General features: G+C 41.4%; 1 protein-coding gene across 3 annotated transcripts in view; it reads right to left on the bottom strand.

The window, feature by feature from the left end:
* The window catches only part of PRMT3 (protein arginine methyltransferase 3), a 42,484-nt gene extending 21,476 nt beyond the window's left edge, over nucleotides 1-21,008 (bottom strand). For 2 of the 3 annotated variants that reach the window (XM_065755405.1, XM_065755407.1), the window contains exons 1-10: nucleotides 20,853-21,008; nucleotides 20,621-20,703; nucleotides 19,499-19,548; nucleotides 17,716-17,818; nucleotides 16,286-16,439; nucleotides 14,119-14,260; nucleotides 11,231-11,296; nucleotides 8,067-8,188; nucleotides 5,361-5,460; nucleotides 723-801 (exon numbers count right to left, since the gene is read on the bottom strand). In XM_065755405.1, coding sequence (XP_065611477.1) covers nucleotides 723-801; nucleotides 5,361-5,460; nucleotides 8,067-8,188; nucleotides 11,231-11,296; nucleotides 14,119-14,260; nucleotides 16,286-16,439; nucleotides 17,716-17,818; nucleotides 19,499-19,548; nucleotides 20,621-20,703; nucleotides 20,853-21,004 — 1,051 coding nt within the window. In that variant the 5' untranslated portion in view covers nucleotides 21,005-21,008. The remainder of the gene's footprint in view (nucleotides 1-722; nucleotides 802-5,360; nucleotides 5,461-8,066; nucleotides 8,189-11,230; nucleotides 11,297-14,118; nucleotides 14,261-16,285; nucleotides 16,440-17,715; nucleotides 17,819-19,498; nucleotides 19,549-20,620; nucleotides 20,704-20,852) is intronic. The other variant, XM_065755406.1, reaches the window with a different exon arrangement.
* Nucleotides 21,009-25,293: the final 4,285 nt, after the last annotated feature.

The following is a 25,293-nucleotide window of genomic DNA, read 5'->3' as shown; positions in this document are numbered from 1 at the left end:
TATCCACTTTTCCTCTAATTCATCATTATGAATTCTTCATCTCAGATGTACCTTACTTGAACAGCACTACGACATCTTAAAGAATAAAACTCCTCTTCCTCTGTAGTTTTGCGGGAAGTGATATTTAGAGAAAGGAAACCAAATGCAAGCTTTTCTGATTGCTGCTATTCAGCTTTTGAAATGTTTTAAACCCTATTTAATAGTTTTAAACCCTATGTAATTAATCTGATTAGAAGACTTTCATATGTCTGTATTTGCCCAGATAGGCAACACTTATTCTTCAAAGCAGAGGATCTGAGGAAAAAAATACAGCATTCCTCATTTACGTGTAGCAGCTTTAATCCTTCAATTAAGGAAAATAATGTCTTAAAACATAAAACATACCCTTAAAATGAAGTTTATTTATTTGCAATTGTGGTTTTTTCTTCCTCATCTGCAGGGGTATGTGTGGAAAGAAGTAGGGAGGAAAAACATAGGTTGGGCTTAAGAATAAATAACCCCTTCTATTCTTAAAAACACCATTAGCATCTGAGACCTTGATACCCCATCTAATGCTCTTCTCCTATCCACACAGTAAATGAATGCCTCGAAGCTCGTGCTAATGGAAACATTTTTCATTTAGACTGGCAACTTTCTCATTCATGCATAGCTTATTCCAAGTCTCTGAGTTAATTTAGTTTTCCCTCAGAGCTAAATTTATTAAAAGAATTATGCACACCAACCTGAGCCTCCCTCTGCCAGGTACTTGTCCTTTGCATAGATGACAGAATCCAGCATAGACTCAAAGAGAAGGAAATAACCCTGTTTGTACACAAGGGAAAGAATTTAAAAGTCATTACAGTTCTTATGTAGCATATTAAACAAGTATACAGACAGACTTACCAGCACAATTTAATAGCTTTACACATCCACGCTCCCTACTAAGAACCAGCACCTAGAGAATTTCTCAATAGCATTGCTACTTCAAAACTCATCAGATAAGCATCCCCACACTACACATACCTTAACATCTAATAAATTAGTAGACAATAAATATCCACCTACACCAATTATCTGAGTTCCAAAACACCAGATTCGCCTTAAATCCCAAGTGAAAAGCTCTAAGTATTATTTTACAGTAATAACTCGCAACAAGAAAATCCTTTCCTATTGAGAACTGCAAGCAGCATTAAAATTATTGCTACCTAGGAAATCACTGAAACACAGAAGGAATGTATCTCTGCTTCTTGACATTCACAACCTAGTGGTACCCCGTGACAGACTGGACAGTGCTCACAGAGACAGGTGGAAATGAATCACACTGAGAAGTCACAGGTTCTCTGAATGACTGCCGTCGCTCAGCAGCACCCGATTTGTTTTTCAATATCCACTCTGCTTTTTAATATCCTATCCTGAAAATGCCAGGAGCTCCTACTGCATCAGATGATTTCGTGCTTCCAGCAAGCTGAAAGTACAGACTGGAACCACACATCCCTCCCTTTATTCTTGCACTGCTAAAAATACGATGCATTTGGTTCATAGATATTCTTTCCAGATGCTTTTAAGGACATATCTGATGAATAAGTTAACACGGATTGCTAGTTGGACTTTGCAGATAAACTCTTCACTTATTTTGTCCTCCCTGAAATGCCTGTTCTTTGCAACGCCCAGAAGATGCATCTTCTAACCAGCAATACAATTAAATTCACACAGTCCTTTTCCCACTCTGCCATAGCTGTTGCTTCCCCCCCTCTCACCTCCAGTTCCGCAGAGCACTCTTGCAAACTGCAAAAACTATCAGTGGTACTGAATCAAGTCATTTATTACCTTACACCAAAACATTTTGCTCTGTGTGCAGTGTTCACCTGCAGTGTAATTTAGAATGTAATTTCACAGGCTGCTGCCTCACCTGTAGGGGTGCCACCTGAAAAGAGACAACTATACCCATTTTGTCCCCACGATGCTGTGGGGCAACATTCTGGCTCCGGTACTTCCACCTTTCCACTCTGCACAGCAGCTCCTCATTCAAACTTATTTATACTTTTATTTGCATCTTTGCCTAGAAGTGTAACTCATGCAAACCTACAATTTGCTTAAGAGGGTAAGAGATTTGTTCGTAGGTTCCCTAAGCTAAAAGCAGTTAAGCAAAAATGTAACCAGTAAAACACAACTGGTGGTTTCATAGCTTAAGGCTTCCCAAGCTTTCACACATGTGAGCTCCAGGCAATTAAGCAGGATGGAGCACCAGAAGCTTACAGACCTGGGACAGACCATTGGGCAATCCTTACCTGTACAAACAAGGCCAGCAGTGAGATCTGGTACAAAATTCACCTATTTGTACATTCAAACAGTTTCTCCCCACCAACCAGAAGACCTTGGTCTAATAGAATCACTTTGGCTAGCAGAACAGAATGTGACTTAGCCATTCTTATCTGTAAGATGTTCATCAGATCAACTGTCTTTTTGGTCCTCCTGGCCTACAGACACTACATGAGTGTGGCTGTCGATAGCTCACCAGTGCTCTGCTGAAAGGAATCCATAGTGAGTGGCCTCTGGAATGCAGATGTCTAAATAGGTGGATTTGTCCAAGTATTCAGTATTCCAAGAGGCCCTCAATCCTCAGCAATCTTTCTTTCATACATCAGAAGAGCTCATATCTTAAAACACCTTCCATTGTCTTGCCAAACAGTTTGCATGCTGGTTTTAGTAAATCACAATTACACAGATGTCCTTACTGCCTGACTTTGATTCTAAGATGCATACTTCAGTAGCCACAAAGAAATCATTTAGTCATTACATCAAAACTAAGATCACCATTTCCTGTCCACTGATTTCTTTCATGGGCTGGAGAAGACACCAGAGACAGTTGCTCATCGTTCATTCTCTTCAACTTGAACAAATAAAACTGGATCCAAGCAAATTTTCAACTGAAAAACATTATTTTGGAAGATGACAAGTACAGGTTTGAAATATAGTTTGGATTTATCTATACTTGATACACAAACCCAGCCTACTCGCTGGACAATATTTAAGATGGTTCTCCTGTTTCTGCATATTTTAAGGGAGTAAATGTAAAGACGAAAGAGGTAGGAATAGCAGTGTGTGAAAGCCACTGGTCACTTACACAAGTGGAATGATTGCCAGAAACCACTACGCTGCAGGCACTCGTAAAGCAGTACTGTACTTCTGATAACACACACAATTTCCTCAGAAAGAATGTTCTAGAAACATTTCTGCTGGACGCGGCATCTTCTCCTATCTTCAGCCTCTGCTGTCTTGCTGCATAACTGTTTATAGCTTTCTGATGCCCGATGTATAGCTCTAAAATGCTTGCACAGGACTGGTCTTCAGTATTGTTCTCTGACAAGCAAAACCAAGGGAGGGCAAGAAACAACAATTTGCCCCAATTTTAGTTGCAAAGCAAAAATACTGTTCCCATTGAAGTTTTCCATAAAGAACTGAAAACAACATACTGAGATCCTCTTTGCTTCCCTACTTAGCATGTGCAAGATCTTCAAGCACGTGGTCAGCCACTTTTTAAGCATTTCTGTTCTCCTGTTGACACAAAGTATCTCACAATGCTCACTATGGGAGGATGAAAAGGAAAAGCCAGTTCACACAGTTGAGAAAACAGGGAACGTGAGAAAGCCAGACAAAGAGGGATCTTCATTTGCATCTAGGCAGCACAATACTCCTCTCTGGACAGTGTTGGAACTGTCTTTGCTCTGTCCAGCTATCAATCTTACTCCCACAGCATTGTCCTCTTTATCTCTGTATTGCAGCAACCTATAAAAATGCTAACATCCCCAGATGTTTAGAATACCTCATTAAGTCAAGTGCACATTTATATAATCCTAACATTAAAAGGTAAATTAGCACCAGAACAGGAAACATAGAACATTCATTACTTGATTTCTTACATGAAGTGCTTTACATAGTCCTCTATTTCACCTTAGAGCTGAACGCATTTACAACCCTTAGGTTCTGAAGTGCCCAAATCACTTTCAAAAATCAAATCTTGGCCTCCAATAGATGTGATTTTGGGAATATGATTCTAGCACACAAATAGGAAACTAAAGAGAAGTTTCCTTGGAAAAGATATTATTATTATCAGCTATCTAGTGAAGTCACTATGCTGCCAGAAATCACCAATCAACAGCACACTACGTTTTAATCCACTACTACCAGTAGCTTAAATCTGCTTTGAAACAGCATTAGATTCAGCTCACACTTTACATAACACTCTTCACAGCAGTGGAGTGAAAAACACAGTTTGTCAGCATATGAAAACAGTCTTAAGAAAAACACAAATAAAAGAATGATTTGTTTTCACCCTTATGTTGAAATATTTAAGGCTGCATAGTGAGCATGCCCAAAGGCCTCTCTGCACATAGAACCATTTGTCCACAGCAACAAAAAAGAACATAAGGTTCTGTTACTGATCTTAAAGAAAAGCTCTTCTTTAAATCCAAACGGTGGCAATCGATACAGAAAAAAATTACATATTTTAAGAGCTCTTTCAAGGTCTGTGACATTGGAGTCTGAATTGCAGGAGTCCACAAAAAAATTCAAAAGGTGTTTCCTACCACACCTCTGCCACTGAACAGACTAAGCCACTACGTAAATCAGCCTGACCCTAGGCCTTGTCAAATAGATTTCTTTACTAGTATCGATGGAAGGCAGCAAGCACAATCGTGCTCGAAAGAAAGCACACGATAGCAGTCCAACACCTGAAACAAAACATTTCAGGAAATAACCAACGGGAAATGCTCTAAGCAGCATATAAACGAGCTGTTATCATCGTTATGGGCTTTTACTAGCAGTTATTTCACTCTTGCACTAAGAACTCTGCAATCAGTAGCAATGCTGTTTTCAAGTTCTCTCTATTTGCAGATTTCCCAGCACAATACACTTTTCTAAGTCGCTTTTCCTGCAATGTCAGGACAATCTTGAACTGTCTTCATGGACTTACAGGTATTTTATTTATCAAAATGATCTAGGCTACATGACTGATACAAAATGGCTCAACTATTACCATAAGAGCAGCTGTAATATTATTATTCATGAATACAGAACACTCGTGTAGATTTGCACACACACTACATAACACCAACTAACTGGCTATACCCAGAACAGCTTAGCTGTACTTAGAGAACCTGAAAGAGCACAAAGAAGAGAGGAGAACAATTTTATTTGAACACCATGTAATCCAGACTGTCACCCCACCTCCCAGGTCATGAAAAACACTGCTGTAAGCACAAGGTCTTGTTGGTTTAAAAAGTATTCCTTTAAGAATAATATCTCAGACTTTTACATTGAAACAATGCATTTTTTTTTCTGAAAAATAACAATGCTTTGAAAAAAATGTTCATATACCTTACCATCCATTCCGATATAATTACATCCACTTTCTCCAAAGGCAGATCTACTTCTTCAATTCTTCCTTTGACTAATGTAATGGTATTTTCAAGTTGATTTAATCTGCAAGTCAGAACATAAGCCAGTTAGTTTACATTTCCATTTGATGCTGTCAAGAGAGATACACTGATGTCTCTGCTTTGCATTTTTTCCCTCCTCCCCCAAATCATTTCTTATCTTTTAACAAATCATAGAAGGACTAAGAGGCAATATTATACTTGTTAGGCATACTTCAGAGGGAACGTTACTAGGTTTCCAGTAATCTCAGGAGACTGTGTCAGGCAAAGGTGGCTGACAGTAGAACTGTGTACCTCCAATGCCTTCTGCATGCAAACGTGCAGACTTCACAACCCAGGAGGATAAAGAAGCCAATTTAAAATGATACTCCTTTCTATTTAGAGTTGCTTGTTTCTAGCTCTCCTCCTTTGACACTTGTAGGGTGGAGCAATAAGAGCCTACTCATAACACTAGGACAGAAATCAAACTTCATACAAAGCTCTTCTGCACAACTGTGTTATGGTTTGGTTTTGGTTTTTTTCTTTTTCCTTAATTTGAGGAAACCAGCTGTAAAGTCACTGAGAATATCAGTTATTCCACAATGCAGGCACTGTTTTCCCTGTGATTTTTGTCAAAATCTGCAATGTTCAGTAACTGCATGGCCAGTATTACCTCACATGCAAGGAATGACACCAGCATCCTGTATAAGGAGGAAGGTACCTCTGAAACAAAAACTGCATGACTGATAAATTGTTAGATACCCATAGCTATTGTTACAGAGAGCAAAAAAGTATTCCCCCAAAAATGCATCTATCCACTGCAGTTCCCATCTCTGCCCCTTCCCCCCATGGCCTGACATCTTACTCTCTCATGCTGTCTGACTCTCAATGCAGATCGGTAATCACATTAAAAATCCCATCTCAAAGACAATAGGAGAAAGATCAGGAAAAAAAGAGAGAAAGGGTCAAAGGGCTGCTTGAACATGTGGGCTGCTGGAAACATCAATTAAATACTCTGCATGTGACAGCCTTCCCTCAGAAGGGTAGCAGTCCACCACTAATATCATACTTTGTTTTGTGAACAGAAGTCAAAACGGAAGTTCAAAGGGAAAAATAAAATGTTCAAGAGCTACCACCCATATCAATATTCTAAGAGCAAATGGGATGCAAAAATAACATCGTTAATGATCCTGTACAAGGACGTGATCAAAAAACACTGAGGAAAAATACTGGTTTACTGCATACATTACAATTGAAAGTAAGTATAAAGGGTTTACAGATAAGAGGAAGAACAACCAATAAGTAGTTGGTATTCCACTGCAAGTCTGTCAGTTTTATTCCTTTAGGAAAAGGAGGTTTAACAAGGCAAATGTAAATTGTGCCGATGTGGACTGAAGGCTTTAAAGTGAACGGAACCTTTTACAGCAGAAGCTACCTATAAATGCATAGCTGTAGTTGTGATTTGCTGTGTGTTTCAAGACATCGTTCATCGCTCATAGGAGTTTTGATGTGTTCTCTTTTTAAAAGGCTCGCCCCTTCCCTCACCAAAGGAAATACACATGTAACAGATACTTCTATCATTCTCCGAGTATAACTAATGTGTAAAAGACTTTCTGTGCACTTGTTGCAAGTGATGAACAGTCCTGGGCTTGCTGCAGAGTACCTTAGGAATAGGAAATCATTTCTTATGTGTAATCATTTTGAAGATGTCAAGGATTCCTGGGAAAAGTTTTCTTTTGAATACAAGTTATTGTGCCATAAAAGCACTGCACTTGATGTTGCAACCAATGCTTAATATAGCACTTCTCTTAAGCAGGTATTTATTTAGCAGAAAAAGGTTATAGCATCCAAGTGTGACAGTTGTGCCCCCAGCATTACACCCCGAGAACAATATTTTAGTACCATTAAAATCCCACAAACAGATGCTCCAAATAAATAAGCAATACAAAGTCTAAGTGATAGCCAGGTATCAGAGGTGTCCCTCTAAATTCAGAGATGGATCTGATATCAATTAGCACTTATTAGTGAGCGACCCGGATGATGAGACAGAATGCACCCCTATAAAATTTATGGTGGCCCTCAATTGAAGAAAGAATTTTGATAAATTAGGGGGTAGAGACTGTAGAAATGAACTGACAGGAACCTCAGCTTGGCGAAGGTGAAAACCACCCCAGATGGAATAATCCCACAGAACAAGTTCTTGAGGATTAGAAATTAACTCTGCTTGCTTTTTTCCACCTGTTCTAAAGAGGGATGCTGATGAACAAAGTTGAACATAAGCAACCAGCTATGTCATAGACACAAGATGGCAGCAGCAGGTCAAGGAGGGGCTGCTTCCTACTACTCAACTCTTGTGAATGTGCATCTGGAGTACACAGACAGGAGACCTGCAGTACAGGACAGTGACAGACTGCAGCAACACTTGTAATGGGCCACCAGGATAAGCAGGGGCTGGAGCACATGACACTCAAGGAGCGGCTTAGAAGAGGGCTTCCTTAGCTTTAAGAAAGGAAGGATAATAGGTGGGTATCTGATGACTGTGCCCCTGCCTAACGTGAGATCAAAGAAGGACCTCAGTAAGACATGAACCAAGTGATATGTGATCATTAATTAGGAACAATAAGAACTTTTTACAGCAATACTTAGCATACATGTTTCTCAGTGCTTTCGTACCTAATGATGTCCATGGCTTGATAAATGATTTCAGACTGGTCTACTCCAATCACTTGCTTTGCACCCGCTCTGGCAGCAAACATGGACAGTATCCCAGTTCCGCAGCCAACATCCAAAACAACCTGCAGAGTGAGAGTAAGCAATGTATTTTTGCTTCCTTTTATTTCTTTTCCTCTGATTTTTCTACATGCTCTTCTACTTCAGTGAGATACGTTTTGTCAACGTTCTTACTATATCAATATTTATCTTCTTCATTGGCTAAGTCCTTCTCATTCCAAAGTGAATTCACACAACGACTCCTGTCTGATACTTCTGGCTTCAAATCATAATTCCATGCTTCTGAGTTTCTTCAACTACAAAAACTCAATATGATACTTAAGAGGTACATAGGCTTCAAAAGAAGAATACCCCTAGTCATTTATAACACAAGTGTGTCTTACCTACCAGGACTACTAGTAACAGTACACTTGTCTAGCACTGTGTAATACAACCCACACATTTTGATGGTGGATATAGAGTAGCAACACTGGAGACAACAGGAATTAAAGTAGCTTTTTATCCTTGGCAACCAAGTGTAAAGTTGGATTCTGTTGCAGTGTACTCAGAAGCAGTAACTGATATAATGAAGGCCACCTGTCTTCATAAACAAACTTCCTTTCTGGAAACAGCCTGGAGAACCATCAGCATCACAGCACTAGGTTGGAGGCTGGCAACAAAAGCAGCAGACAGAGCTAGTTGTTCTTGAACTCTGCAGCTTCTTCCAAAGGGAATCTATGCTGCGACCTATCTGTGACAGGTTACGCACGAGTAGCACAGGCTACAGAAGTGCCCAGGCTGAAATCTTCTGGAGACAGTTATAAAAAGTAAAAAAAAAAACAATGTTCCTGCAGCTGCTGAAATCTCATGCCCCCAGAATCATCTGTTCTAGTACTTGACCATGGTAGTTAACAGAACTGCTGAGCCATGATAGCTGGAAGTCAGAGCCAAAAATAAACCACTGCAGAAGAACGCTCCTGACATGCAGTTGCATGAAAAGAGAGCAATCACTACAAATGGGGAAAAAATCAAAACAGACAACATTTGGACAGCTGCCCTGGTCACTTAAAAACCCAGATGGAACTCATCTAGCCTTAGGCTAGGGACAGGGATGGAGAAAAAGGCAAGGGAGAGAATATGTACAAGCTGGAACACATCTGAGGAAGGGAAAGACAAGCAGAATGATCACCAATTAGCCTAAGGACAAGGGTCTGCAGCCAACACATTCTTGCAGTGATCACATATGGCCTCTCACCAGGGATCTGGAACAGCTGGACTGGTGAACTGACTATACCACAACACACTGCAGCATCACTTTCTTCTCTGCAGCTGAAGCAGAACTGATATTCTTGTTTTCTTATCAGAAAAAGGTACTTCAAATTCCAAAAAAACAGAAAAACAAGTTCCACTGATGAACTTTCAGCAGAAAGGATGTTTAAAAACCTCATTTTTTTCTCCTCAGTAGAACACTAATGACACATATATACACTCCATTTTCACCCAACCCACACAAACACACCTCTTAGGGTGCATTAATAAATATAGGCAATAAGAGCTTAAATAAACTCCTCTAATAAACGTCCCCAACCACTCCCACAGCTGTCCTTTTGGAAACAACAAAAAGCATTGCCACGTAATTTCTAAAGAGAAATGCCATAGGGGATTTCTACAGATATTCCAGGAGTCTTGGAAACACAGTATCAGACTGTCGCTATCACTTCTTTAATAACTGTAAATGAACTTTTAAGAAAAATCAACCTATCTTCTCAAGTTGGAAGTTTCACTCGGTAATATGATCCTGAGGGCATCATATGACACAAATCAGACAAAGCACATGAACGCTTCCTTAAGCAAAAACCTGCAACAGATTTTTGTCTGTAAAAAGAAAACCGCTATGTTTTCCATAACATTATACCAAGTGATAACTACATCAGCATTTAGTCAGATGCAGAGTGGGACACTGTTCAGCTGGATACAAATCAACTGGGAACTCAAAAACCAGCCATCCTCTGTGAAAATCCAGTTATCAGTTCAGGGTTCATCTGTGAACTTAGCTACGAAGAAGTAAGTCTTGTTTCTTTATTGAATTTTTCTGCTTTGAGAATGATCAGGTAGCTTGACAGCTAATCCAATATCTTTTAACAAACTGGCAGCATCATGCTTTAGAGACACTTCTACCTTTGTCATCATAATGAGAAGCTTAGCCATATTTAGTAAGCACAGGCTTACAATATGAGCTGAACCAAAAATCCTAACCCTAAATTTCCTAAAAGAAACATGATGTAAGAAATATGAGGAGCAGCTATCAGATGGACATGCTGTCATTTCCCCCACAGCTGCTTTCAAGTGTTGCTAATTAACAAAACATCAATCAAAATTCAAATAAAAATTGGAAGTCACGTGCTTCCATAAACTTGCCAGCTGAAAAAGTTAAGCAGTAAGGAGATGAAAGCTACTCCAGAACAGGAGCCTGTGTAGCATAACTCAGAAGACTTCAAACTCATCAGAAACAGCCAAGCGAAACACAGAAGACAAGCAGGTTACAACTGCATTGAGGTCAGAAACACAGTAGGATCATGAAGGTAGGTCTCTTTTTTCCTCCTCTCTGCAAGTGAAATACTAGCTGCTGGTTCTAAGTCCCTTAGTAATACCCTAGTCTGGATACATTAAACAACAATTCCACAAGTCAGATGCATGTGAATTATTCCCCAGTTCTAATTACTCAGTGTTCCTAGGATCTGTGCATCACTTCAGCAAGGAAGTGATGCACAGATTGAAATACACTTAAATTCTGGTCGAGCCCTTCTAGGGTTGATTCTGCTTAATATACTAGCCAAGAAAGGCTCAGCCCAACCCTGCCAAAATAATTAATGAACATCCTGACATGGCACACACAACACTGACAACAGCAATCAACACTTCTGTTATCAGTACTATCCACTCCCAGCAGCTGAATAACATTCTATTGTCTAATAAAGGCTGAGTACATTAAATCAAATCTTGTCAGTGCAATACTCCATTTCCAAAGCCACAAAGTAGCTGGTCTGGTACTGCTTCTACCACTTCAAGGAACAAAAACAAAAGAAAACAACAAGAAATCACTGAATTATCTGAACTGTTTTACCTACCTTGTCCTTGAAGATATGTGGATTTTGATATATGAAGTCACGATAGCTTTCTGTACGCACTTTATCCTGTGATTTAAAGCAAAAAAACAACATAATGTTTACTTGGCTTATATGTATACGAGATACTGTTGAAAAATGCTGAGCAACTGGCTTAATAAAGATGTTTTGTGACTACTGCATCTATGAGGACTCTGAGTTCTCTACAGCCACTCTTTAAAATGGATTCCCAAAGCAAATCAAGTCAGCTGAACCTCTAGAAGTGGATGAAAAATAGATAAAAAACAGAAAAAAAAAACCAAAAAAAAGACAGCTAACACCATTCTGACCTTCTGTGTTTGATTTTTGGATGCTTTAAACTTCTCAATAGGCGTCTAACTAAGCATTTATATTATCTTAGTGTATGAAAGCTAGTGGCACAGCATGGTGATATAGGAATCCGTTCAATATGCATCAGCCAGTACACAAATTTACAGCTAGGAGTCAGATCCGGAATTGCTGCTGTAAGTCAAATGTTAGAGCAACGCAAAGAAAACCTCACAAAAGTCACCTTTACCCAGGAAATATGGCCTACAAATAAGACATAAGTAGAAAAATAATCAAGATTACATTCTTGTACTATGGCAGATAATTAAAAAAAATGCAGCAATTATATTTCCTCTAGTGATGAAGATAAAGTGTTTTATTGGGAAAAAAAGATCAGGCTGAGAACAAAGGATGCATTCATAAAAATGACAAAGATCACTCAGCTATTCTCAGTCCTGAAAACCGTAAAATCCAGGTAAAGCTTAAAAGGATCATCACACGTATGGCCCGGTTCAGAAAATTGTGCTTTAAAAGTACGTATAACTATGAATAAAAAAGTGAATCCTTCAAAATTATTTTTGATTACTATAACATTATATATCAAGAGCAACTGCTTTCAGTAGTTCACTTCTATCACAGTATTTGCTGAAACAACCAAAATAAGGTTACAAAAAAAAAAAAAAAAGAAAAGGTTCAGCATCAGTCAGTAATGCAGTCAGCTGGAAAGCTTTCAGCCTCACATCCTGTCCTGCACACTCACATTGCCTCAGCACTGCCCCAGCTTAATCAATACAACGCTAGCTCCTGTCTCTCCTATGTGCACTGCTGCTTGAGTAAGCCACAGCCATTCACTTTCAGGTCTTTCTGCTTAGGAATTGTGTTTTTTCACTTGCCATTGCCATGTCAGCACAGAACTGTAGGGGCTGGAAGGGACCTCCAGAGATCATCTGATCCAACCCCCCTGCCAAAGCAGTCCCCTAGCCCAGGTTGCACAGGTAGGCATCCAGGCCCTGCTTTTTTGTTTTGTTTAAAAATGTTACTAAGATGATCTTAAAGACTTTCTCAAGAAAAAAAAAATAAAAGAAATAAAGAAACAAGTAGCCATTTCACTGCTGTAATGCAGCAGTTATCTTCCCCGTATTTGAAATACATGCAGTAAAAGTAACAAACATGCTTTATGCTGTCACTAGAAGGCATACAGAAGAAGAGGTTTCAGCACAGAATGCTGCCAGACACAAAATGCAGACAGCCCCCATTCTTGAAACTTGAAACGTAGCAAGTAACTCACTGATTTAAATAAATAAGGTTGATGCACAGAAGTCAAAGTAAACGTCAGGCACACACCAGAACATCCCATTGATACATGCTAAAAATCAATGTTTTCCTGTTTAGAAAAGAAGTCAGTCTTCTCAAAGGCATTCTGACAAATGTTCCCCCAAATCAACACAGTATGATTTTTAAACCAATCTTCTGCAAAGATGCAGAATTGCTGAGAACTTTAGTAGCGAACAAAAGCTTCCTCATCCATTCCCTGTGACATCTCTAACACTATAATTTTTAATACAACTGACTGCCAAACCCAACTTTTATTCTTTATCTTCAAGATTCTGAACACATTTCCCTAGCTTACATATTTTGGAGAACATTTCCTCTGCAGAAGTGGTTTGTTCTTCCACAACATTCCATCCCCCTTAACATCTACCTCGTGCTTATACTATTGCTGATACAGACTCATGAGTGTTTCTACAGTGGGGCCACTAACTGGTCTACAACACAGCAGGATACATATACTCCCCATATGAACCAAGTTAATCCACAACTTCATATTCTATCTATACAGATAGGCAAGAATTTAATTTATTTCTGCCCTAAGATGATAAATCTGCCTACAACGCTCATAACTACGACCTCTTCTCTGCAAGGAAGAATTAAGGGACTTTGATTTGCCTGCTGATTATAACTTTCTCTTCTCGTTTCTGAAGTTAAAAGGGCATATACAGGTTTCCCTTTGAACAATTCAGACTGCTTTCCATCATCTTTATTACATAAAAGATGCACACAATATTTCCAGCTGTTCAGTGTTACGTATGTAATATTATGTTCATGTATTATCAGTACATTGGGATGGTGCACAAATAGCTACAATTTCAGTTTACTTACTGCAACAGAAAACTACAATATTTCATAATTGAGTTTGCCTTACAAATTCCAATTGTTTGGAAAATAGAAACTCAAAAAAACCCAACACCATTTTATGTATCACATTGTTTCATTCACCTTTTAAGCCTACATGAAAAGCTGTCTGCCAAGATAAGAGTTGTGGTATGGAAACTGCAACACTTCAAATCACGTCTCCGTAGCGAATGATTTTATGTACCTAGTGCCTCCTGTACAGTAAACAGAATTTATACAAAGGGAATAAAACTGATAAAGGGAACTCAACCAATCTCCTAGGGAAAAAACTATCACGCATGGAAAGGGTTAAAAATGCAGCTGCTCTGCAGTATATTTACAGGCACACAGCCCACTTCATTCTGCCTTTCCTCTTTAGTCCCACTAAGATGCAGTCGAGATCACTTTCTAACCTTTAGCATCTCTTCATGTATCCCATAATGCCCATAGGAGCTGAAGTAAACGCCATCCTCATCCTCATGAAGGTCTGCAATGGTGATGGATGACGAGCTGCTTCCGACATCAGCGTTCATCACGAAATCCTGTGCAAATTGTCTGGAATCAATTTGAAATACACTCTTGAGACATGCTTATGAGACTAGGAATGGGAGGCGGGGTCAGGGGCTTGAAAGAGATAAGGAAACCAGACTGCACGGGGGCTTCTGCAACAATGGGCCTGGCACAGGCTTTCAGTGTGCACAATCTCCCTCTGCTGGCGCCTGGAGGCTGCTGCACGATGATCCACCACGGTGCATTACCCATCAACATTTGTCTCTCACTTCAAACAGTAAATATCAGCACTGAAACACACGTTGTATTTATGTACGTGCCAGCCACAGTTCATATTTCATTTCTATTTTTATGTAGGAATTATCTGCTCTGTGCTTGCTAGTCTAGCACAAAAGACAGTACCATAGTGGTACAGGGCAACAACACAGGTCACATCACGTACATATGGAGTCAGTAAACAAACAACACTTTAGAACTACACAGCATACATCGCTGAATAACTCGTGGATAGCTGAAGAAAACATTTTAAAACTGAAGTACAAGGGTGGAACCAATTTCATCATGAACGACTGCAGAGCCTGGCAAGCTTGGAAAAACATGTCCACAGATATTACTTCATACTTAACAGGCATTCTGTATTCTCATGCTCAGAAGGCAACAGTTTCTGGGGAGTTACGTGACTGATCCAGAACTGCCAGGCATTAAAACACCTAACACTTTTTACCCCAATTTTAGACAGCAAAATCTGTATAATACAATCACGTTGCAACTCAGGCACATTATAGCCGCTTCATTTCCCAGGAAGTGTCTGCAGACAGGTAAAGCATGAGGAAGCCCCTCTAACTTGCTTTTTTATTCCAGGAGTTCAAGTCAGTGAACCAGACTTCTAAACACTGCTAAACAATTTCAGTGACCAAAGACAAGAGGAAAAACAGGCTGCTGTAGCTTAAGGTTCCTTATGCTAATTCCACACCACATTTGACTTCCGGGCTATTTTAACAGCACTGGGGGAAGCTTTACATTATGTATCTGAAACACTTGTACGCGGTCATAACTGACACCACAAACTATGAATGACATAGAAAGTAGGCTACAGTGATGCAACTGGTTCACCCATCTTTAATTTCAAAGCAGGCTGCTTTGTCACATCCACACTGAACTGCAAAGCCCGCACTGAAAGAGATTAAAGCACCCTCTCATACCAACAGAGAGTTTGATAAACAAACCTCAAGAGGAATATGTAAGGCTGAATGAAGCTTAGCGAGCTGAAATAAAATTGCAAGTGAAAATCTGAAATTGATCTTCTTTCCTTTGAACGTAAAAGAAAGAAGGGAACAAGAGTAAGGCAGGAAAACCTACAGCCAAAACAAACAAGTCTGCCAAAAATTGCTCTCATTCTCATGTTTTACGATGAACTAGTGTGTAACAAATAGAAATCTATCAGAAAAGTGCTGTATGCTGCCAAGTACCACTTGCAAAAATTAAATCCAGCTTAAAACAAAACCGTCTATTTTGTCACAGCAGTTGGGATTAAGTTTGGTCAACACAGTTTTTTCAGTTCTTGATCATAGTAGTTATCTTGAAATAACATTTCCATACAGCAGTTAATCTTGTGTGATCTCAAAAGAAACAAAGTCCTGTTTTTATGCACGTGCATTCTTAACCTACAGTTTGAAGGCCTCAAGATTTATAAGCATCATGTACAGCTATTGAAGGAACTGGATCCCATGTAAAAAAAACCAAATACCTCCCTCTTCTCCACTGCATACATCTTCAACACTTCAATTCAGATTTAAAGGGCCAGTGGGAAAGTGTTTGAAAAACAGGGCTCTGAAGCCAAGCTGTTTTTAAGCTGCCTGTTCATACAGCCTTCCTCAGCAGATTTCCTTTATGCTCTTTTCAGAATTTTACTGACCGTCAACAAGAGAAAAACTAAACCAATATTCCCCACACAAGATAGGAGTTTTATTCCAGTTATTTTCTACCACTCCTTTCTGATGGCCCTAGAAACCAAAGTTTCATCTTTTCTAAAACACATCAGAAAAAAAGCGCCTCAGCTCAAGCACGTACTTCATTTTCTGAAGATCCTCGTGTGCTCTGGCCAAGGCTGCTTCTGCAAGTTCTGCTCTGTGTTCCGCTTGTTTTAATTGTTTAAGGAGCACTGTGGTATCATTTAAACCATTAGAACACAAGGTGTTTGTAGGTTCACACAGATCTTCTGTATCTGTCGAAGCAGAGAGAAGAATAAACAACAACCTGCTCACAAACTTCACATGTTATCAGTTTTGCTACTTCTACCTTCGGACAATTTGTAAGTGTAGCCACCTTCTGCAAGGAACACCGCTGAATTTGACAGCACTAACTGCAGAAACACAGTAAAAGCAAGATGCTAAAAGTCAGCTCTAAGTTAGCAGAACAAGTAAACAAGTTCTCTGAACTGGGACTTCTTGAAACAGCTGTCAGAGCTTAAGAAAAGCTACTACTTTTCTTAATGCTTCTACTGCATTTCTGGATGTAGGAAGGAGCAATTGCCAGCTTGTTAGAAAAAAGACTTCATTAACAAAAAGAAATAAATCACGTCTGTGTTTATTTCATCTAATGATAGCACAACAACTATTTGTTCCTCAAGGACAAACAGATACTACAAATGCAATTTGGAGACACTCACTTAATCCAAGAGTCCTAGCAATTACAAATGAAGTTGAAAGAACCACGCAGCTCTGAAGTCCGTAACTTGGGTAAAGAGCACACATGGGAAGGAGCATAACCAGTGAAATGCAAACTAAATATATGCTAGAGGACTTTGTATCTGTGCTATCAAGCAGCAGGACTTGTTTAGAAACAGACAGACTGCATGGAGTGGGAAAACTCCAGGAGAATTTAAATATCTTCTAGATTAGGTAAAAGAAAGATGCACAATCAAGCGCCAAATAAGGAGAGTAAGGAGGATCGCAGGCTGCAAAAGCAAGTTCAAAAGTGAAACTGAATTCCTTCAAGGTTTCTATCAAACACATTGCTAGAACCACTAGAAAGCACAGCTCTTATCCTACACTTCCTCTGTCCAAAGATAATCCATACAGAAGGATGAAGATCCTTTCAACACAACCAACTGCTTGTTCCTTTATTCTCCTGTGGATATTTTATTCAAGCCACTTAGTTTTAAGTATCTACATTTAGAAAGTTTAAAAATCTCATGGGAGTCCCACTGAAATTTAGGTGGAATACTCCTTTGATCTGCTTAATTACTACAGACTGCATCTCAACTATGAATGTAGCTGTGGTAAGCAAATGCAGACAACAAACAAGGCTACAGAAATCCCACCCATTAGAAACTAACAGACAGTGTTCAGAGAATGAAGTAACATCCTGACTTGGACTTCCTTAAACGTGCCCAGGTTCATTTCAGTACAGCAACGGCCACTTTGTATGATGCAAATTCTGTGAATATCACATTCACCCCACAACACTGTATACAGTCATGCTGAAATGAGATTATTTACCAAACTGAAGCAGCAGATCATCTTCTAGCTCTGGTTTCAGATATTCCTCTCCATCCCAAGGCAGAGGGCTGCTGACTGAGTTCAAATATGCTGGCATGGGTTTCTAGAGGAAAGGAGAACAGCATTTAAGCTATCAAAAGCCACAGGGAGGGTAGAAGCTAGAACATCCAGTGAGAAACGACTGTTGCCTGTAGTGCTCCTCCTTCCTCCAGGGGGGCGGGAAGTCAGTGTGAGCACAGCCCACACTGCCTATACAGCACTGCAGCAGCAGGCAGCAGTCCCCCTAAGTAACAGGTGTGGGGTGCTGGAAACTGAATAGGAGGTGAGTGGGGAGAACAGGGAGGATCCACCTATTAGGGGCACCAGGGTGAGGCAGTTATCCCCATGCCAGACTGCCTCTGCCAGGAAAGACAAAAGGGTAATTGTGATAGGCAATTCACTTCTCAGAGAAATGGAATGCCTCACCCTCTGTAGACCAGACCTGTAGTGAGATGTGCTGCCTTCCTGAGACCTGGGTTAGGGACATCATCAAAAAATTCCCAGTTCTGGTTCAACCCTGCATCTTTCTGATACAGGTGGTGGAGGAGCCAACGAGGAGCGGGGTGTCGCTGGACCTTGTTCTTACTAACTAGGATGGGCTTGTTAGGGAAGTGAAGGTTGGGGGCAGATTGGGATGCAGCAATCACAAGATGATGGAGTTGAAGATCATGAGTGGAAGAAGCAAACCAAAAAGCAGGATTGCTACTCTGGACTTCAGGAGAGCCAACTTCTGTCTCTTCTGGGATATTCTTGGAACTATCCCACAGTCGAGGGTGTTAGAAAGTAAGGGGGCCTGTGAGAGCTGTCAGCGTTTAAACAGCACTTCTTCCAAGCTCAGGATCAGTGCATCCATGTGAATAAGAAATCAGACAAGGGTGGCAGGAAACCTGTGTGAATGAGCAAGGATCTCATGCATAAACTCAAAGAGAAGGGTCCATGAAATGTAGAAAAAGGGTCTGACCACTTGGGAAGAATATAGCAATGTTGTCACGGTCTGCAGGGATGTGATGAGGAAGGCCAAAGCCAACCTGGAACTGGATCTGGCAAAGGAGATTAAGGACAATTAGGAAACTTTTTTTTTTTTTTTTACTGTTAACCTACTTAAAAAAAAAAAAAAAACTGGGAAAATGTGGGTCCCCTACTAAATGAGGGGGATGTTCTAATAATGGAGGACGCAGAGAAGGCAGAAATGCTGAACACCTTCTTTGCTTCTGTATTCACTGAGGGAATGCCACCTCAGGACTCCTGGACTGCGGAGGTAAGTGAGAGGGCATGGGGAATGGAAGACTCCCCCTTGGTAAGTGAGGAGATGCTCCAAGAGCATCTATGCAACATGAATGTATGCAAATCCATGGGCCCTGATGGGATGCATCCACATTCGCTGAGGAAGCTGGCAGAGGTGATCGCTGAACAGCTCTTTATTATCTGTGAAAGGTCCTGGAAAATGGGAGAGGTGCCTAAAGACTGGAGGATAGCCAATGTTACTCCAGCCTTTAAAAAGGACAAGAAGGACGTTCAAGTCACTACAAACACAGAAGCTAGCTGAGCCTAACATACACCTTTAAAGTTAAAACAACTTCACAGTTAAAATGCTCACACCTAAGTAAACTAATCAATAGCTGTGGAGTTCTTATTTATAGAAATAGCATCCTAGGTTCCACACAGTTATTTTGACAGGAATACGGAAGGCATGGTATCTTAATTTCCCATTTTCAACTACAGAAATATTACACGGTACACTTACCTTCAGCCTGACAAAATTTATTAGTTTAACGTATCCATAAAAATCAAGTCCTGGAAAGAAGAAAAACAGAGACAGCTTGTGTTACTGAAAATCCACACGTTTTATAGTGATGTGATTAGAAATTACTTGTTCAGTCAGCCAGCTTCCCCTTAGGGTGTACATACATCATTACCTAGTACAGCCTTTCTATCTTAGATTTGCCACCTACAACTCTGCTCTTTTTAGGACCAAACCATAACATTCTCATGTTTGGTGCAGATACTCCTATCACGTGTCAAAACAGAAAACATGCACGCTCATCTCACTAACAAGTATTTCCTTTGTTTAGCAAGCAGCTGAACATCAGATCAGCCATATATGCCTCCTACAAGACCACCCTGCTGATATTTTCAGCTGCTGTGCTCCTAAAATGTTCAGCTATCTGCTTAAAACAAAACAAAACAAAACAAGCATACAAACAGGTAAACTGATCCCACTTATCAAGAACACATGCTTATATTGATTTAAAACTGCCATCTAACTACAAAAGATCAACTTACTACAGCTATGTACCTTCCTCAAGGACAGAGAGAATACCACGTAAACCCAAAATATCTTCTATTAGGTTTTAGACTGAAAACAGACCAGATGTTAGAATTTTACATGCAGATTTCTAAGCATTTCAGGCAGTTCCCACCCCCTCACCTCTCTCTCCCACTTTTAATTACACACTCCCAAAACAGCATTCCTCTGACCCTCTTTCCCTTTCCTCTGTGATCCAGTTTTCCTCTACCAGCAGCAGGACAGGAATTCAGCAGTTCAGCACTTGAACACAAAGCACTGCCCCGTAGCTTCACGTGCATCCTCCTCAATGCTCCTTGCTTCTGTCATCAGCTTACCATGAATACTCTAGGGTCTTGAGAAACCTTAAACTTCAGTCAGGAAGAAGGAACCAAGTGTCAAAGAGCTCTGCTATGGCAAGCTCAGAGTATCACACAGTCACCATTCAAGGCAGGGAAACAGCTCAACTCTATTTATGCCCACACACTCCTACTCCAGCACGCAGCGCCAGGGAGAAGGAGCAGACAGCCGAGACTCAGAGCAAGCCCCGGGCACCACAGGAACATCAGAAGATGAACGTACCGTGCTTACTGAGCACATGGCGAATGTCAAAGCGATGCTCCGTGTTACAGTGACAGAACACCTCTTCGGGTGATCGGAACCACCTGCAAGTAGACAGCGACTGAGCACACGGAGCCGTGGGGCGCAGAGCTCGCAGCCACGCCTGCAGATACGCGGCACTGAAGGGCCGCAGCCGCACTCCTACATGCCCGCCCCTTCCCTCACAGTGAGCCCGGCCCCGGGTGCGGCCTACCTATCGCAGAAAAGGCAGCGCGCTCGCAGCCCTTCGCTGACACCCTGCTCCTCCTCGTCGCCGTCCTCCTCGTCCTCCTCCCAGACCTCCTCGCCGTCGGGCAGTTCAGCCATCTCGGCGTCCCGCGAGGGCACGGAGCAGTGAGCTTCCATGATTCCCGTGGAGGAGTGCCGGCCCCACGTGCGCCGCTTCCGGGCCTCAGCGCCACCGAGAGATGAGTGCGCCCCCTAGCGGCGACCTCCGGGAGCGGGGAGGCCGCGGAAACGCCTTCCCGCCGCCAGGCGCCACCTGGCGGGAAGAAATGGGAAGCGCCTGAAGCGAGCAGCAAGGAGCGGGCATAAAAATAACAGGCAGCGCTACTACGGGAGAAAACCCAAACACAGAACTCGATTGCGGATGTGACCGGAATGACAGAGTTTGGAATCTGCCGCCTTCACAAACCCTGCTTCTAAAATTCCGTGTGCACGCAGCTTGGGCAGGGCAACGTATGTGGCACTGAGTCTGCATGGGGTGTAAAGCTGCTCCTGATAGCGTTTTCCTTACAAAGTGATTCATCACTGCTCCTTGATTGGAAAGCAGCACAAAGTGCTGTTAAAAAGCACTGCCTGCCCCCAAAGCACAGAAGAAACCTCAGCAAGCCGGACACTGCCACCTTTACTCCTGATCCTAGCATAAAAACGGATGCAGAGCGATAAAACACACTTCTCCTCTCCTCTCACTCAAGCAGCTCAACACAGAAACAGACCCTGTAGCCACTGCAGTGCAAGCAGTCCCTGGCTGATAGCAGCAGGGCAGGAACAGCAGCTTCTTTGTGCTTCCCTGCAATTCTCCCCCACTGAAGGGGCGAGGGGTCACTGATTGCATAGTCTTTGCTTCACTGCACACCCCCAGCTATTGTTGAGCCCACTCGGGGAGAGCAACAGGCTGAATGTGCTGCCCAGCCTTGCAACTGAATCTTTTTTCTTTTTTCTTTTTTTTTTTTAGTTTTTTAATTGCTTGAAGTAGGATTCTCAATAAATGTAAAGCACCTGTTCATCCGGAACAATGTCTGTAAGTCATTGGGTGAAGGCCTGCAGCTGAAGTACGCGGCTTACGCCAGAGCCCCCTGGAATATGATCATCTTTGTTACCATCTCCTAATCCTTCTAAAGGGATTTGCATGGTACAGGAAGATTTACAATGTAATGGATTACTATTCCATAATCCGGGCCAAGGGGAAGAAACTTCAAATATTTACCGTTTTTTTTTTTGGACTGCATTTCAAACTGTTTTTCAGCTCTAGAAAGACAGCTCTGGGGAGGCTGTCCGAGGGCGTTCACACACCAGATGCAGTGTCAGCATACTGCAATGTAGGCCACGTACATTTATTCTCTACCTGTGCCACCACCATGCTTGCAATTACCCAAAAGCACAGAAAGTATGTCAACAGACAGACAACTACACAGAACCACGAAGCTCAGGACTGGAAATAACGGGAAGCACTGCCTCTCTGGAAAGGCCCAAACAACAGGAAGTTATCGCACACTGCTTTGATACCAAACCCACCCAGCTACGTGTACGTGCTAAGGATGGTACTCCCAAAATCACATGTACCATGACGATCAGTTTTATATTCAGCCCTCCCATTCCAGTTTGTTGCACTTCTGATTAAAAACAGAAACTCCTCGGAGCAAGCAGCCTTTGATCTCTAAGCAGATACTGGCTTTTCCAACGTGACTTTATGATGTCTAGCAACAAGGAGGCTCCTACAACTCTGTCACTGCCCAACACTACACAGCAACGTAAAGCACAGCAGCAATCAATGCAACAAAAAGAGGCACAGCCAACACGTGTTGCAGAGAGGCATCACTGCAAGTAAAGCATCATTAGTGCCAGTGAACTCCTTACACCTTTATTGCCTCTCAGCTGAAGAGTGAGTTTAGACTCCGTTAATTAAGAACAAAAAAAGATCGAAATGAAGCACAAAACAGAACACTTCAGTGCCAGTTAGAATACAGTGAGAAACAAGATAAAAAAAATACACTCTTTATCCTCAGGGAAAGCCAGCAGTATTGAAAGGGGGATCATAAGTCTTTCTAACTTGTCAGAAAGCCAGTCGTGTTTGCACCTACACACCTGTGCTTGCAAAGGGGCAGCACTCCCCTCATACACAGTTGCTGCATTGAGGGGCAAACCTACAGTACTGAAGAAGGAAATTAAAGAACAGAAATAATACATTAAAAGAGCACTGGTACATACTGACACTAAGAAAACCTAGAGCTTAGTGCCTAGATTTCCACATCCTTAAAAGCTCACCTGAGAGGCAAGAAGATGAAGAATGTGAAATTTTGTAGGTTACAAAGTAAGTAACAGGGAGCAATGCAATACAGTTGCATTTCTCAAGTCTTCTACTTAGGCTGTGCAAGTGATTTGTCTTTAAGGTGTGGTAGATTACAGCTCAGATCCTTCTCTCTGTTGTGGTGGATGCTCCAAAAATACAATTATTTCTTTCTCCAGTTCCACCCTCCCTAATTTGTGGCTAGCCCAGCAGTGTGGGGAGCAATCTCGATGACCGACAGGGGCTTAAATGTCAGAGAAAGAGAACAAAATCAGAAAGTAGAATCAAGTGTAGGATTAGACCCACTGACGCTGTTTTTCTTGCAAAATCATTTTTGCTTATTCAACGAGATAGATCATACTGCATTTTTTATGAACAGGTTTCACAGCAAACCAGCCTGAATCCAGTTAGTTAACTGCAGCAAGGAATATACTGTTTCAATTGTGCTTCCATATCTAGGAAAACAGCAATGACTTCTGCAGTGTTTTCACAATACACCTTAGGGGAACTAGGCTACCAAAAGAGCTAACAAATCAAAACAAAGCAGGGCAACTAAGGTATCTGCTGCTGATCGAAGATATTAAGAGGCATTAATCCAGTACTCAGGCTTTTCTGCCATCTTTTTCCAAGTTTTAGATTGTCTTTTGATGGATTTCGGCCTCATTTTCAGTTCACCAAACAAAACTAACAGGAAAATGGAAATATCCCTCAGTAAAACTGCAAGTTCTTCTGATAAATATTAATTTCCACTTTCTTAAAAAAGGTGCTTGTTTGAGGTATTATGAGTAGTAGCTATGTGTGTTAAATCTCCCATTCTTCGCACCAGCTTCTTTTAAAAAAAAATAAATCAGCCAATCAGAAGTGCCTAGACTGACGCTGTCTCCCCCGGCTAGGAGGAGGCCAGGAGAGGGATAATTTGATTAAACTGAGACCCTAATTTATTTAGCTTTAGTTCTGGATCAACCTCTCCTTAATAGAGTGCTGTCGTCTCCAATTGTTTGATGAAAATTAAAGTGACATAAATACCATGGGACTTTTTCAATCTGATTAGTCAGCTAACTTGCATCAATACCACCCCAGCCATCAGGCGCTGGCGTCCTTCCTTTCACCAGCCTCACTAACAACTGACAAGTCCTCCTTGAAGAACGGGCACCCACGCTGCCACTCAGACCCCCACACTTAACCCATCATCCGTCCTCAATGGGTCTTGTTTGACAAGGTGCCCACACCTTTTTCCATTGCTGTTCATCAGACAAAGCTAAATATTGTTTTATTAGCAATCAATAGCCTGTTAATCCCAAACGATTTCACAAATCCACTGAGCTCCCAAGCTGATTAGAAACGTTTGGGGTTTTTTGGTTTTTTTTTTTTCTTTTTTTAAGCTGCTAAATTTCAGATGGATTTTCTCCTCTCCTCCTGACCCTCCCGCTCTGATATGGGACATTGTAGCTGGTAAGTAAAGCCACACAAAAAAAAAAGAAAAAAAAGGGTTTGTTGTTTTAATGACGCCTTTCACTGAACATTTACAAAGTTTTGTCAAAGTTTCTTGCAGCTTAAATTTGATCAAAACTATGTCTTGTGGTGGTGATCAACAGATTTCCTTGCTCCTCTGCTTTCTGGCCGTTTGTTTGAAACTCAATAAGAGAGCTGCTGAGCCTTCCTTTCGCTTTCACAGCAACACAGCAAATTCTGGCTTAGTCTGTGGGCTGATGGAACAAGAAATGAGAGAGGGAACTAAGCTTCTTCAGCTTACAATATATAAAATGGTAGCAAAGCTGAACACTGCACCACCGAACGATGCACTGAACAGTGCACACGTCCAAGTTGGACAGGACGCTTGGGTAGGCCTGATGTACTCCGACCAATCCTTTGTTTGCATTTGGATGTGTCTTCTGTGAGGCACGAGGGGAGCAGCATCACAAACACATTTCCTCTTGGATTTACCCATCCTTGCTTGTGCCTACTATTCCCTGTCTTCACCCCAGAAACGCTGATCGTGACAGCTGGTCACATAACGATGGCCCACTGACTGTGGTGGAAATCACCAGGCTGAGGCAGGTGGGCTCTGCTGGGAGGCACACGCTGAGCACACAAAGCTCCTGGAAACAGACTCTGAGTTTCAAAG

The sequence above is a fragment of the Cyrtonyx montezumae genome, unplaced genomic scaffold (assembly GCF_038088225.1).
Source record: "Cyrtonyx montezumae isolate F1298 unplaced genomic scaffold, pur_monq_1.0 scaffold_10, whole genome shotgun sequence".
Classification (NCBI taxonomy): Eukaryota; Metazoa; Chordata; class Aves; order Galliformes; family Odontophoridae; genus Cyrtonyx; species Cyrtonyx montezumae.
The sequence above is the reverse complement of the archived record's forward strand: the minus strand, read 5'-3'. Positions and strand labels throughout refer to the sequence as shown.